Raw genomic sequence first — 15,766 nt, forward strand, 5'->3', positions numbered from 1 at the left:
AACTTTTGAGCATACTACAATATCACTCACTAAAAAATGAAGCCCAGACTCTCTTGGATGCTACGAAAACAAAAACAAAAACAAAAAACAAACAAACAATGATAGAGATAACTGCATTAAAATGCTCTCAGTCCAGAGCTCTGGTTCAGTAAATCCAATCAGCTGACAGCAAGCCTAGCAGACAGGTAGCAGCTACAGTTGCCCAAGTCTGACCTGTGACTCAAACAGGTTCTAATAACATGATTAAAATACAAAAGTTTGCTTTACTTAAAAAATGAAACTATATACAGTTAATATAAATATGGAAATGAGAAATATAGACTAAAGCAGTTTTTCCGTAGCAGGCAGTAAACATGTTCATTTCTGCTGTAAAGTTGGGCATTTTAACATGGTAGTCTATGGGAACTGCCTCATTTTTTATCCAGCCTCAAGTGGCTATTAGAGGAATTGCAACTCTTTAGAGAATATGTAATAACCACGTTTGACTTGTCACAGCATCACACCAGAGTAGGTATGGATTACAGAAAAGTGGGTGGTGCCTTGCAAACAGTATTTCTGCAAAAGTATTTGCATGTGCACTAGCAATAATATATACACAATACAATATCGCTACATTTTTGTCCATTTAAATATTGCAAACTTAGACACTTTCTAGTTCTTTCAGGCTGCCAGTTTTTATCCAGTTTCAAACAATCAGTTTCAAGACAATCCCAACTATTTACAGACTTTGTTTATCTTAATACATTTGCTAAAAATAGCATATAAAGCAGTAGTGCCCCACCTGTAAGCACATTCTTCAAAAATTCTTTCAGCTCTCATAAATTAATGTTTTAAGATTAGGTTTAACATTGCAATAAAAAGGATTTACAAGGTTCATCGAAATTAGAAGTGAGCAGAAGCTTACCTAGCTACTCTATATCTAAAGATTATATATTATGTTGTGACTGAAGTACACATTGAGAGCCAAGAATGAAACACAATTAGACAAAAAAAGACAAGAACCTAATCCAATGAAGGTTATGTTTGGATATGTCAATATTTAGAAAATAAGGCAACTTATTCTTGGGCCTCTTAATAAATGTTATCATATGTCTTATGATGAGTTTATGATCTCCTCCATTCACTTTGGAAGTAGGTGAAAGCTGTGCGAGAAACATCTGCTTGGCAAGTTTAACCTCTCACCCAGCCTTCAGTCCACCAAGAAAAGCTGGCCAAGAACTATATTTGTTCTTTAACTGATATAGAGAACTATATGCAAAGAAGAAAAAAAAAACACAAACACAACCTAATCAGGAGTTCAGTCGGCACAACCTTCCACATTAGCATTGCACTAATATTTAAGGTCCCAATCGCGTTGAATCTGAAAACAGGTGTGAAAAAAATATTTGAAAAGCTTAATGACCCTCCACAGTCATTCTCACATTGTTAGGAGGTAGCTCTGCAGTGACAGCATTCAAATATCATTTTGATGTTAATCACTGGTGGTGATTTTCATCTTCCGGTCCAACTACTACCCAGGTCTGTGCTGCTACTTTGCATGACAAATATTCAAATTAAGTTTGAGGTGAGGGCTTGGACTGCTGTGAGCTGTGGGTCTGCACTACACCTGAGAATAACTCCACCAAACTAACTACAAAGCTCAGTAAGAGTAAAGTTATATAGTACTTAAAAAACATTTAGAGAGTTGAAGTATGACAGAAGAACTTTAAAATAGAAAAGGTGACCTTTATGAACCAATATATCAGCAAATAAGATAGCATTTACAGATGTCAGTGGCCAATATGTTGTTTGAGTTTAGAAAGCCTACAATGGAGAGCTAAAAGTTATCCATTTCCCTGGAATCAACATAGGAATAACTACCCACAAAATCAACATGATTTCATTTAACTCATTTAACTGTTGGAAGTGACTACAAGTTACATTATACAAAGTTATTATGACACACAATAAATCACAGCTACAGGATGAGCCTGGAATCAATGTAGGCACATGCTGCTTTGACTAGCCACTTATCCCACATAGTATTAAGGCCTTTGGAAGTTTACCCAAATTGCACTTTTCACTTTTTCCTTTCAGTGAATTGTGGAAAAGGAAATTAAACATTTGGGGTACCAATGCCTGCTTCTGCTACTCTGTATCACAGACAATAAACTGCTACTGTGTTGCTATTTAAATATGATACACATTTCACCATACTGATGTTCCTGAAACATGCTGCGGAGAAAAAAAAAAATCTCACACGAATTAAAATCTACCAAATTTCAGCCCAATCTGATGTACTTCGAGGGCCTGTAACTTGGAAAAATTCTCATATTTTGAAGGTAAAATTTTGCAGGGCTTCATTAAATGTGGTATACTTATTAAACCAAACAAATCAGCTGATTCTGAAGCGGTCAGGTAAGAATTGTGTTCAGATTTGGTTGACCCATACATTTCCTCACCTGGTAATTTGCTGATATTTTGAGAAAAGTTTGAGTCATACTTTTGTTTTATTCACAGTACAGTTTTACATTAGTCCTGAATAAAAAGACAGAAGACAAGAAAAAAAGAAAGAAAGAAGAGAGTGCTTGAAGTTCATTTGGACAAATAAGCAAAAATGAAAATGAGCCTGCAGGAATAAAGCATAGAAACTGCTATTGTGTACGCATGCAAACACATACAAAGACTTGTGTGTTTGTGTGTCAAGAACAGTTGAATGAAATCCTTGTCAGTGCCTTGCATCACTGAGCAGCTTGCTAAGCTGGATCAATGGCAATGTCACAGCGTGCGCGCACACAAATACACACCACCCAGTTCACACACATATCAGCTTTGCTCTGCCCTTCCACACTGTCATGGACACTGTCACACTCCATTCCCCCTCTCATAAAGACACACAGCATAGGGACAGACATGCTTGCCTGTCTTCAGCTCACACTCAGCTGGTGGATCTTCCTCACAGTAGTGTAGCTCTAAGTGGTTTTAATCTGTCGAAGCTCCAGGACCTTGAGAGACCGTTTAGTCTCTTTTAAACTATCCCGAAGCCAATACATCGGCTTCTTTGAGTCTGTAAAGGGCCAACACAGCAAGGGGAGGAGTCAAAGTGTACAAGAAAAATCTGCTGCAAAAATTTAAATCTGGACCATAATTTCCAAAATTTTACTAGGTATAAAATATCAGCAGCGTCACACAGAGTTCAATAGTGAGGTTCATGTCCTTCGTATGGGTTTATGGATTATGCGTCATAGTGATGTTACTGACATCTAAAGTAGATGAGCTACAACACTGTGAAACAATGGTGCATGCTCTTGTAGAAACTAGAAATCTTTAAGATATCAACTTTAACAAAAACTGTGTTGTTTCCAATGTTGTGGAAAAGATCTACTCTATCCACAATCCGCAATTGATGTCTGTGATTGCTGGTGGTCATTGTTACCATGGAAATATGAATGTTTAATATTCACAAATACTACTATAAAACATTACATGGATTAAACTCAAAAGGTTTGAAGGTTGCTGTGGATTTTGCATATGCTGTGCATGCACTGTGTGATAAGTAGTTCCTGTGGCTCCACAGTGTAGTGGTTTACACACTCCCTTAACAAATAAAATATTCCCTTTAGAGCTCGGGAAAAGGCACAAATCCTACTAAGGGTGTATCAGGAAGGGCATCTGACATAAAAATCTGCTAAAACATATAATTAGAGCCTACTGACCCCTTATACATTCAAATTAAATCTTTTTATGGTCATGATTAATTTCAAAGCTGGTTGGCTTGGTTTGAGGATTAAAACTCTTTGTACAAGGATTTTCTGGAACGTCAATGGACAGAATGAATAGGAATTTCAATTCCGGAACTGGGGCCCTTAAAAAGTGGGCAGTTATTGTTAAGCTCTATTTAGACAAGAGGCTAGATAGCAAAGTTATGAGCTAATGGTAGCTAGCTTGGTTAGGTCTCAATTACACAGGGCTAAGGACTTGTCACAAAACCCGGGAATCACCGGTCACTAGGGAAACGTGTTTTCCCCAGATGGTTAGGAGGTGGTTGCCAGACGGTACTTCAACAAATGAAATCAGCGCAAAGATGATGCTGCACCAAAATCATCCTTGTGATTATTTCAGTCGCTAGCAGATTTCAGATAGAAACTTACATGGAAGACACTGACTTGGATGTGGACACTCACCGTTTACCCTTCGAGCTGCAGTGCTACTTGAAAAAATGTGACACGAACTAGAAACATTCATCTATAGAAAAAATGTGGGGCTTTAACACTCCAACCAGCACATTAACAACTGTTGCCTCGAGGCGCTTTATATTGAAAACATGCAACAATAATACAAAGAAAACAGAAAACGCCAAAAATCAGATGACCCCCTTTGTCGCTTTGAACTTTTACTTCAAAGTAAAAGCTGTAAAAGGCACTTTTACTCTGAAGGTGGGAGTTCTTCATTTTCAGTTTGCGTTGTACTTTTCAATTTAATGGCCACTTGGCAATTAGTTTGCAAATTTGTGCAGACAGTTAATGTCTTCCATACACACTATTAGTGACAGCGACAACATGCAAGCGACCAAAACAATTGCAAGGAAGTATTGCCACTGCATACTTCTTTGCAACCTCCACCAACCACTTTCAAAGTGGTGGGAGTATTCCCAAGAAGCTAGTGATTACAGAAGCTCAATGTCTGGTCTCTAGGGCTGCATCAGTAGGACATTAATAATTGTTTTCCACAGCAACTGCCAGCAACCGCTCACAATAAGATCAAAGAATAAACATTTTTCCCTCATGACTCAAGGTTGCCAGATGGTTGCCAACCAGTCTCTAGGCCTCAGCGAGCTTCATCCCTCCAACTGAGTGATAAAATACTAAATACTATCTTAGTGACAACAAAAAGCAGGACCAGAAGAAAAATAAATAAATAAATAAAATAAAATAAAAAAATCAGCCATGATGGAAAAAAAAAAAAACAATCAAAAAACAATTTTTTTTCCTGTTTGTGGCTTTGTGTCGCAATAATCGACATGAGTACACTTTCTATCACTAACTAAGATTCTAAGATCGTACTAAACCTTGATTATCATTTAAAATTCCTTCAGTGAAAGGTGCTCCATTGGCTGCCTCTTCTTGAATCATTACACTGCATTAGTGCAGGTCCTGGAGCAGGGGTCATACCAGCAGAAATTCCTTATAAATCACCATTGTACTGGTTTAAGAGTGCTGTGTAGCGGCTTTCACAGGCCATCCTGTGTCAGTCCAGCATGAAGGCAACCAGCCTTGTCACAACTCACTTTTCCCATCACTACGACAGGCAGAACGTTTCCACCAGTGAGCAGATCAACAAACACAAACAATAGCAGACAATAGGGATGGCACACTTTCCCCCATATCCACCTCCAGGCCTTTGAATGGGCGCACTTTGGCACAAAATGGCTGCCATGCGACTATGCAGTTGGTTGACGCACAATAGTGTTGTAGATGGAGCAAGTCAGTGACCCGTGCAAGATACAATTCACCGTTCAACTCCCCAAAAAGAGGCATTATGCAAGCTGAACAGCCAGCAACAACTGAGGAGCACTTACATGGATTCTGTGGTGGATAATTGGAGGGTAAAGATGTAGATGTGGGGGCAGCTTGCAGTAATAAGGTTTTTACTGAAATGTTTGTTTGTGTACATCCTAAATGAGCTTCAATTTGTACCCCCACACTCACCCCAAACACACATATGCACACTCTGAACTACTTCCACCAGCCTTTCTCTTACACACAGAAGGCCAATGTTTCTCAGTGTTTCTCCTTTCTTATATGACAGCGAGGCAAACATGTTTAGCTCAAGAGGGATTTTTAAGACTTTAACTTGTAAACACCAGAGAAAGTCCTGTAGTATCCATGAAGAGTAAATTGCTTGATAATGAATGAGGCTGAGAGTACCTCCAAAAACACGCACAGCAGTGATGAAGCTCTAGCCTGTCCCACAGAAAGAAAACGCTATTTAGGAATTGGTCAAACAGTAATAAACAAGAAGTCAAAGTAGCTCCTAGAAGGACTTTACCTCAAAATTATGAATAGTAGATAACAACTATTCGTTAAGATAAAGGATACATTGTTCAAACAGGTAGCTTGATGTAATAAATAACTTATAATTCAATTTGTAACTAAAAGTAATGGACTAATGGTTAAAATAGCGTCCAAGAGTCATGGGTAAACAGCTGAGACAATTTACTAACCAAAACTGATAAATGGTCAGCAGAATGTAATCACTAAGAGTAAACAGTAAGCTGAAAGTGGTCCAGATTCCGTTTAAATAAGTCCAAATGAACTCGTTTGACCACCAGAGGTGGTGCAGATGGAGGAGTCCATCTGATAGGGCTTGTGGCCACTCGGGGTGTATAAGGCTGGGAATGACTGCTGCTCTGTGCGTGTGAAAGAGAAATAGTGTTAATAAAGGTTCATAAGCGAGTCACGAGACAAAAGTAAAGCCACGCTGCGCTCACACACGCATACACACAGACACGAGTCACTTTCTTTCTCAGCTGTTTGTGCTGCGAGTTTCATGACAACCATTTCACGGTGTGTAATGAACTTACCTTCACTTGGAAAGGATGGATCTCATTGAGTGAATGTCTTCTCAGCTTCTTCGTCAGCGTCTTCAGCATTTTGTCTTATTTTCTCGTGAATGGCTTATCCCCGCTTTACTGCCTCCTATAGCGTGACGGTTACAACAACTTCACCAGCGACTTTGAAAGAAGGCACACAACAAAGCAGCTGCACTGACTCTCTCCGGTGTCGATAAAAACACCGACACACCGAGATTCCTCAAACTGCGTAGATGCGGCTTCTTTTCAAAGGCAGTGCGCAGCAAACTTATTTTCGAGTTCATCGGAGTCACTCTGCCTTTGCTGTATGTTTAACTACTTTTATCTCTCCCGGAGTTTAACTCAAATATGTTTATGATGAGGGAGGAGGGGGTAATAAAAATTTAAATGAATATCAACTTGTTCGCATTCACACACGCACACTCACACACATACACACAGCCGAATGCACACCAGCTTCACCAATACATAGGAGATCTCCTCTAGCTAGAGCGTATCGCTCTCGGATTGGCTGCCGGGCCCGGTGACGTCGTGTTACTCTCTCTAGGAGGAGGCGGGCTAAGAGTTAAAGCCGTACGTTCTCCTATGTTTATTTCCTCAACAGGGGCGTATCCAGGATTTTCATTATGCAGCTTGGGGCCCATCTGATGTGAGCCAGCTTAGAAAAGCCAGGACAGGAAACAAGATTATGTTTACATTTATAGATAAATATGATATGTACATTTACATTTACATTATACACACACACACACACACACACACACACACACACACACACATATATAGACTGAGAAATGTTTTTTATCCTATACAACTGACCATATACATTTTTACATTTTACGTTTGGTGCTAATTTTAGTTGTTTTTTTTTATCTGTAAGTACTTACCTATTTTATATATTCTGTTTATTTGTTAATTGTATATATTTATTGTTATTTTAAGTTCTATCCTAAGAGAAAGGCAAACTGAATTATATTGTACTATTTATGATGACAATAAAGATCATTCCTTCAATCATAATAAGGTCCTTGTCATATTATATTTATTTTTATCTTTCAATTTCAGTGTAGTCAATATAAAAAAAATTGAATACTCAAATTCTCACTTCGTATCCCGAAGCTGTTAAATGAGAGATAACAAGCACATATGAGGCTGATTTAATTTTCCTTCATTTCTGATTGTTGAATCAGGGATAGGTGTTACATAACCTTTAGCTTCAGCCTGCACCTTTCAGTTGGTCATTTACTTCTTTTTTTTCCTTTTAAATGAACCAAAGAAAGGAAATTATACTTACATATTTATTTAGTACACTATTTACATGACAGCTTTATAAATACTTATTTTATCTAAGCAAAATAAATACAATGAAGAAGACAAGTGTAGAAAATATTTTGAAGAATAAGGTTTTGCACATAAGTTATTCATAAGGCTTTTCTCAGTTCGGTACTTTTCCGTGTCCTCCTGCCTGTGACCTGGAAACCAACATTAGTGTTGTATTCTCAGTGTTAAAGGATGTCTCACGGAAATGCATTTGGAAAACTTAGGTAAGAGGAGGCTGGTAAAAGGAACTACAGTAGAGATGTAGTGCATCCTTTTACCTTCAGTGTATAAAACAAGCATAAGACTATATGGTGACCAGACAGTATTTTCGTTCTATGTCTGTCTGTCCCACATCTTGAGATGATGCCCCACATTCTGACAGGTTCTACAGGAAATGCACTTTTCTAGTCTGGCTTTTACCCAATGTATACAGCGGGTTTTTTTTGTTTGTTTGTTTGTTTGTTTGTTTGTTTGTTTGTTTGTTTGTTTGTTTGTTTGTTTGTTTTAATTAGAGTAAGGATGCCATAGTCATCTGAGAAAGTTAGATGGCACTAAAGAGTAACAAGCTTTGAATTTTGTTGACATTGAATGAAACTACTACAAAGAAAAGGAAGTGGCAGTATGTTCTTCGAATTGTAAGAAACTATATTTGTAATTGTAGAAACTATGACAAGAAGAGTATTCTTTAGACACAGAAACACAGCTCATTAGCTGTTTCAGTTACTTAAGATGTGCAACTGCCCTTCACCGTTTGTGTCTGTGTGATCAAAATATGGTCTGAATTCTTAGGGTGGCTGTAGCTCAGGTGGTAGAGCAGGTTACCTACTCACCGGAAGGTTGGTGGTTTGATCCCAGTATCCTTGGGCAAGATATTAACCCCATGTTGCTCTCTGATGCATCCATCGGAGTATGTGTGGATGTTTGTTAGGAGGCACTTAGAAAAAGGTGCTGGGTGAATGTACAAGTTGTGTAAAGCGCTTTGAATGCTATATAAGAACCATTCCATTTACCATATGTCATTCAACCATGTGACTTTAATTAAATCACTGTGACATTGTGATTAAAAGTGTAAGATGAACATGAGCTCTGTGGCACGTCTCACGGTCGTCGGACCAGAGGATGGATGCTATACAAAAAGCAGACCTCTGTTGTGGCTGGTTAAAAATCCAAAACAAAGAGAAAATGGTACAAACAGTAATGCCAAAGGTGAAGGGAAAAAATGAAAAGGAGCACAAGAAGACAGGAAGTATACCCAAAGAACATAACATAAGAGATATTTTGACTAAGGCTAAGGTGAAGACTGAACTGTAGGGTTTAGAAAACAGGTAGTGAAGAAGACATAGATGAATGCAATCAGAAAACAGGAAGCACAGCTCAGAGCAAGACATAAAAGAATTCCAGCTATCAAAGTAAAACGAGAAACAACCGAAAACAGAGAAAGGGAGGCACTGGAGAAACCAGAAACTTAAAATAATCACAAAAACCCACTGACAGTATGCAGTCGAAAGTGAATGAAAACATTTTAAAACATGCATCGTTTTAAAACATAAATCAAAGTGTACCCCACAATAGATAATAGTAATAGCCAGTAGTGCATGTTTTCTAATTGGGGCTGCTTTTTGTTAAGGTTCAACAAAACGCAGAGGACTGTTTTAAAGCCTGGGCAGCATGATACAATCATACAATCCTTCTTTTCAGCGATAATTCAGGTTTGAGGATGAAGGTGAAACAGTTGCAGTTGCTGCAGATATAAAGCAAACAAATACAGTGTATCAGACCATTTCATGACATTTTCCCATAAAGACAGAGAGAGAATTCAGCAGAGTGGGAGAGCATGGCAGGTATAATTGGTGTAAGTGAGGCATCCAGTTTCAATGATGTCATTCTTTGCAAGTGTGTTGCACATGCACAGATAGTCCACACATGTCCTGCTCTGCAACATACTGCAAGCATTGCTAAATCTTCTAATGCATTGCAATTCAGAAGATTATTGATTTGAATTTTTGGAGAGTTTCTGCAGGTCTAGCTCTCTTTTTTTGTCCATTCAGCCATGACACCAGTTACTTTTCATGCCACATCAGTCCACCTCCTTATGAGGTTATTCCTAAATGGACAATAGATTAGTGCACCATAACTTTTCTTCTGATTGTTCAACACCTTTCCACACACGCTGTATCTGCTGCACCTTTAAAGGCTTCAGGCTTTGCTTATTTGTGTGCATGTGTGTGTGTGAGAGGGAGAAAGAGAGAGATAGAGGCTTTCTTTTTATGGAGTAACACATCCGGTCAATGACCTGTTCAACTTTCTAAACAACCTGTGTGGCTTGGCTCTCGGTCAAGCTCAATGAAAATCCTATTTGCGGCTGAATATAGGTAAGCTGTTAACAACACAGTACTCAAGACCTGAGAAACGTCCGTGACACACTTACTGTGTTTTTAGTCAAGTATAAAAAAATTAGATAATTTTTACCAAAGAAAAAGAACATCACTGTTATTGTAATGCCTTAACAGAAAGTCTAATGCTACTTTTGGTGTTCTTGCTTGACATTTTCCCCCACATGAGGGCAGTATTTGTATGCAAGACAAGACTAAGAGAATCATGTCAAAGAAAATATCCAGAATGTAAAAGAAAAAGCATGTGTGTGAGTGCTGGGAGTGGTTTAAGTTTGAAGTGCTTAAAATGGTCTGTTACATTTTATAGGATGATAATTTGATTGCTGGTTTTAACTGATTTATTGTACCAATTTGAAAAGACACAATAAAAAATTTACAATGTAACAAGAGATCTTTATGTCACCTCTTTGAAACCTTTCAGGCGTGTTTGGGCTTCATCATTGTGCTGCAGGGTGAACTGTTCTCCACACAGATGCAGTTCAGAAGGTCAAGCATGTCTCTGAAACCCCCAGCAAGCCTTTAAGAAACCATGTTTCACTCTGAGTTTGATCCACGTCAGTCTTGTCTTATCATTCACGTGTTCTTACTGACACTAATCTCTTTACCTGTGAATTATGAACTGTGATTCAAAGTATATTTGACTTTTTATCATTCTTTTTTATCAACTATGAAATGCTAGTTTGTCTGAAATCAGTATTTACACCTGTTTCCCCTTCTGAGAATTGGTTCTGAGAATACTACTATACACACTCCCTTCGACAGGACTTTTCACTTTACTTTTACTTTTATTTAATTAACTGGGTTCTGTATCCCACAAATTTGTTGTCATTTATTTCAATCAACTCACCTTCACATTGATTGGTACTAATTTGGGATTGGTTTTGTTTTTGTGGATTGAGTTTCGCATTTGCTCAGAGCCAGCGCTTGTGCTTGGGAGTTAATTGAAGGCAGGTGTGTTTGAGTGTGCCTCCACACTCCACGTCCCTATTTATAACACACACTCCAAACACTGTCTCTCACTTTCTGTCTGCAGGTATGCCATGGAGTTCAGATTTAGGTGGTTAACATTCTTGGGGGTTTTCATTGGGTATTTTAATTAAGATTCAGCTGAATACGTATGTTTTATCCTCTTGTTTCTGTCTGCAGGCCATGGTCTGCTAAGTTCTGCAGCCTAAATAAAAAGGTCAGTTTATTAAGGGTAAAGTGGCTGATGGCCAACTTCATGCAAGGTGATAAGTGTGAAAGGATGAGTGTGTTTACAATTTTATGCAGTCTATTTTCTATCTATATTGGTTTTAATTAGATAATTGATTATACTTTGGGTTTATAAAACTGTATTTTTACATTGATCATTTAAGCTAGTTTTTTTCGAGCTAATTAGCCAGTGGCCTGTATTTCTATTTTTAGCAAATAATTGTGTTAATATATTTTTTTAATTGCTATATTTTTAGCTAATACTACTTATTTGTAATGGTAGGCAGTTTTGCTAATTAAATTTATGAATTAATACTAAATTTTCTAGCTATTAGCATGTATTTAGATTTTAATTTTTATTCAGAATTTTTCCAAATTATTTGAACTTTGCCAGTAGTTGAAATAATTCTTCCAAAAAAACTTTGCCAGTAGCCTATGGTTCCCTATCATTTATTTAGTCTACTAGCATTTAAGGAAGTTTGTTTGCCATTTCTCAAATTTTCAGCTCTCTAAATATCTCAAAGTTATAAGATAGATTATGAATTATGACTCTTATAACTTAAAATTTAAAAAATACTGGCTTGAAGTTTTAAATAGTAACCTAATTTTTTAGCTTACAGGTGGCACAAAAAGTAGTGAAAACGTCCATAATGATTTTTTTAAGCAATTTATTTTCATATTTTTATTTATAAAAACTGTTTACCCAATGTAAATTATTTAGATAATTTCATAAAGCAATTTTTTTTAATTTAGTTTTTTTTTTTTCTTTTTTTAACCTTTTAGATGACTTAATTTATACTTTTTGGGGGCTGTCTATTTTCAGATTTTTTTTTTTCTGCAGTTTTTTTTTTGAGGTCCATTCAATTTAATAGAAATTTTCACTGTGTGGTCTCCAGTGCCTGCAGCTGCTAACAGCCACAGTTTCAGCAGCGCTCTCTGCTGGCAGCTCAGTCATACTTCATGCATGAGTTTAGGTTGGCCAGGTTCTTATTTGGAGTGTGGAAGACATTTGTTCATTCTTCTGTGACATCCAAACACAGCACAGGAATCATTTACTGTTAAAGTGAAGAGTTCAAAGTTTATCTCTTTCTCCTTTTACCGTATTATGTGTGTGTGTCAGTAATTCCACTGCAGGATGTTAAGATAAAGTTCACCACAGGATTTATCAGTGATTGCAAAAGATTTTGTGCAATTCCTAACTGACAGTGACACAGGGCACCCAAAGGTGATGGTGTGACTCCTTTTGTCAGCCACTTTGGCCTCGTTGTTACCAAATAAGGCATGATATTAAATCCAGGAAACTGGTTTTTCTGCCTTCATGATTACACAATCAGCGGAACGTGGGGGGGAAAGAAGTGATGTGAGCATTCACGGTGATGTCAACGTTTTTCCCTCTCTATTATCACTTGTTTAACATTGCTGAAATAGCTGATGACACATCAGCCAGCTGACCCGTGAGCGTCATTGTGTCTGTTTTTAGCAGCGTACACTGTAAAAACCTCGGCCCACTTGGCCTCAGAAGCCCTTGTCTTTCTCTTTCCTGCTGCCCGTGTCGCCCACACTCTCCCCTGGATAGCGGCATACGGCCACAGCCTCTTCTTTCGCCCCCGCTCCCCTCCACTCTTCCCTCACCCACTGACCCACTGGCGGAAAGCGTGGGTGCCATCTGTGGTGGAGAGGCTACTTTTAGCCTCCCAGGCTGCTATTTTTCTCTTCACTGATTTTTTTCTTCTTCTTAAATATAAACACAAAGCACGGGCTTACTTACGCAATACTTGTCTCCCTCACTGGTTCTCTCTCCTATTGCTTCACAAGTCCTGTTTACATAACATTGCACATGGATCATGGCAGCACACTCTTACAGGAAGAGTAAACTGTAAAATTTAAACATGATTAATTCTTTTATGCAACTGAATAAATTGCTTGTAATTGCAATCAGTCTGGAGGTATGCTGAGCTGAGCTCTAATCCCCTACATATCTCGAATAATGATATGGTGTCAGAGGTACATTAGAAACACTACCAAGTGTCATGTGTTACTTCACGCTGCAACACAATATGACAAAGGGAATTACAAAAGCACATGACGGTAATCATATGACAATGTGAAGTAATCTCACTTACTGGGATTTCTGACGACTATTGGGGGAAAAAAGAGGGCATGATCTCAGTTATAGGTCAAACCACTGATGCTGACACTGCAGCTAAAAATAACTGCTCTTAACCACAACTCAGCCTTGTGGCCTCCACCACTGAGTCCATACCTTTTTCATCAAAACACCCCAAAGCTCTGTTGATCACCCTATTCATTAGCATCATGTCATATTAGACTAAACTGTCATGCTGCTTTAAGTTTTCTGTTTAGTGACCAATTAGGCCTCCGTTGTTAACTTTTTATCCTTAGTTTGAGTCATTAGTTTTGATCTTTTTAATGGTTGCTAATGGCTGCTGACTATATCAAGACTCTATTTATTATGTTTCTTTAACAGTTTCAACATTTTGATTGTTGGGGCTTCTTTCTATTATTGTAGGGTGAAGGCAACTGAACATTTAGCTAACAGTTTAACATTTGGATTTGGATTTGAACCATTATCCATATTTTAAGTAACAATTTCCAGTTTTATTTAAAGGTTTATGTAAGTGTAGTATATTTTAAGTTTTTTTTTAAATATCCAGACATAACTTATCCTTAGCAGATGTAAAAAAAAAAAAAATTTTAAACATAGCCTTAGATGAACAATAATGCATGATATATTACATAGTTTTAATATTTATTTAACAAAAACTAAGGTGAGAAGGTGACTGGAAAACTAAGTACGCCCCATGACTCAATAGTTTGTATTGTAGAACCGCTTTTAGCAGCAGTAACTTGATGTAATCGTTTTCTGTATGACTTTATCAGTCTCTCACTTCATTGTGGGGGAGTTTTGGCCGATTTGTCTTTGCAATGTTGCTTCGTTTCATTAAAGTCTGAGGGCACTTGTTTATGCACTTAAGGTCATACCACAGCATTTCAGTCAGGTTGAGGTCTACATCTAGGTCGCACTTGACTCTAGAATACTTTGATACTCAGAGGAGTTCATAGCTGACTGGCTGCAAAATAAGGTCAAACCCTCACCCCTCCACCACCGTGTCGACAGTTGGTGTGAGATGGTTGTGCTGATATATTGTGTTTAGCTCCACTTTGCTGTCATCTTTCCAAATGTTATTAAACCATAAGTCTTGTAGTTTATTCAGATTCAACCAGGAAAACCGAAGCTGTGAGACCAAGTTAATTCAGAGCATGTATAAAGTATTTAAGAGTCAAAAGTTGTTCAGTCTTTTTCTAATTGTGTGTTTTGAATTTTAGCAAGTGCTAACAAAGACCTCTAATCATTTCCATCTTATCGTTGCTAATTTTATGTTTATCCTGCTTCTTTTATCAATAAAATCACCTACATTTTGACTTTAGTCCCAGTTTGAACAAGATATTTCAACAGTATGTTATATTCATATTCTCTATTTAAGTCATGCATGTGTCCACATACCCTTCAATATACCCCGGTTAGAAATCAGTGAGGAAGGAGACATTTCTCCTCTCTTTCTCTAATGTTAAAATGATAGTTCCCTAAATTGTTCAGTTCCAGTTTAATTTGAGCATTAAAACTGAATGTTGGCACAGTGAGCTCTCCTTAGGAAGGTCTTTGGAGGGTTGGGGATTTATACACACATGTGCAACCTTTTCCACACTGTGTTGACTAAGAAAAGGTCACCATGCTGACCTTTAAAAACCATTCCCTTGTGCAGCATGCTTCTATTTAAGTTTTATTCTAGTTATTATTGTCTTTTCTTTTTCTAGTGAGGCTGGAAAATACAGAATAGCTTTCTGGGAACACAGCCTTTATTTATGTTCCAGCAGTCAAATGAATGTGCACTTGTGTGTGTGTTCCACTCAACAGGTCATGGTGGCCTGAAAGGGCACATTTAATTTTCGCTTTTTGGAGTCTCTGTTGCTGGATATTCTATTTATTGGAACAGATTATTTTACATGTGGTGACAAATTCAACAACAAACCCATTCAGTCATTTATTTGCTGAATGTTCTGTGAAATGCTGCATTTTTCCACAGAATGTCAATGAAATCAGCCTTTTTATTATCTCATTAGCTGCAAGAGGCTGTTTGCTTTGTGACTGGCAGATTTGCAATGTAACTACAGCTCTGTGCAAAAGTTTCTTATTTTTATATATTTTGGTAGGAAAATAGGAACTAGAGACTGAAATATATTGAGACGTCTGCAAATGTACACAGAA

The 15,766-nt window shown here is 37.7% G+C and overlaps 1 protein-coding gene across 1 annotated transcript in view; it reads right to left on the reverse strand.

Moving 5' to 3' along the window:
* LOC308389687 (uncharacterized protein) overlaps nt 1–7,010 on the reverse strand; it is a 32,126-nt gene extending 25,116 nt beyond the window's left edge. Inside the window, exon 1 of the mRNA XM_080871171.1 lies at nt 6,563–7,010. Within this exon, the coding sequence (XP_080727297.1) occupies nt 6,563–6,631 (69 nt within the window). The 5' untranslated portion in view covers nt 6,632–7,010. The remainder of the gene's footprint in view (nt 1–6,562) is intronic.
* Between the last annotated feature and the right edge of the window lie 8,756 nt (nt 7,011–15,766).

Source organism: Rhamphochromis sp. 'chilingali' (assembly GCF_963969265.1).
Source record: "Rhamphochromis sp. 'chilingali' genome assembly, chromosome: 21".
NCBI lineage: Eukaryota > Metazoa > Chordata > Actinopteri > Cichliformes > Cichlidae > Rhamphochromis > Rhamphochromis sp. 'chilingali'.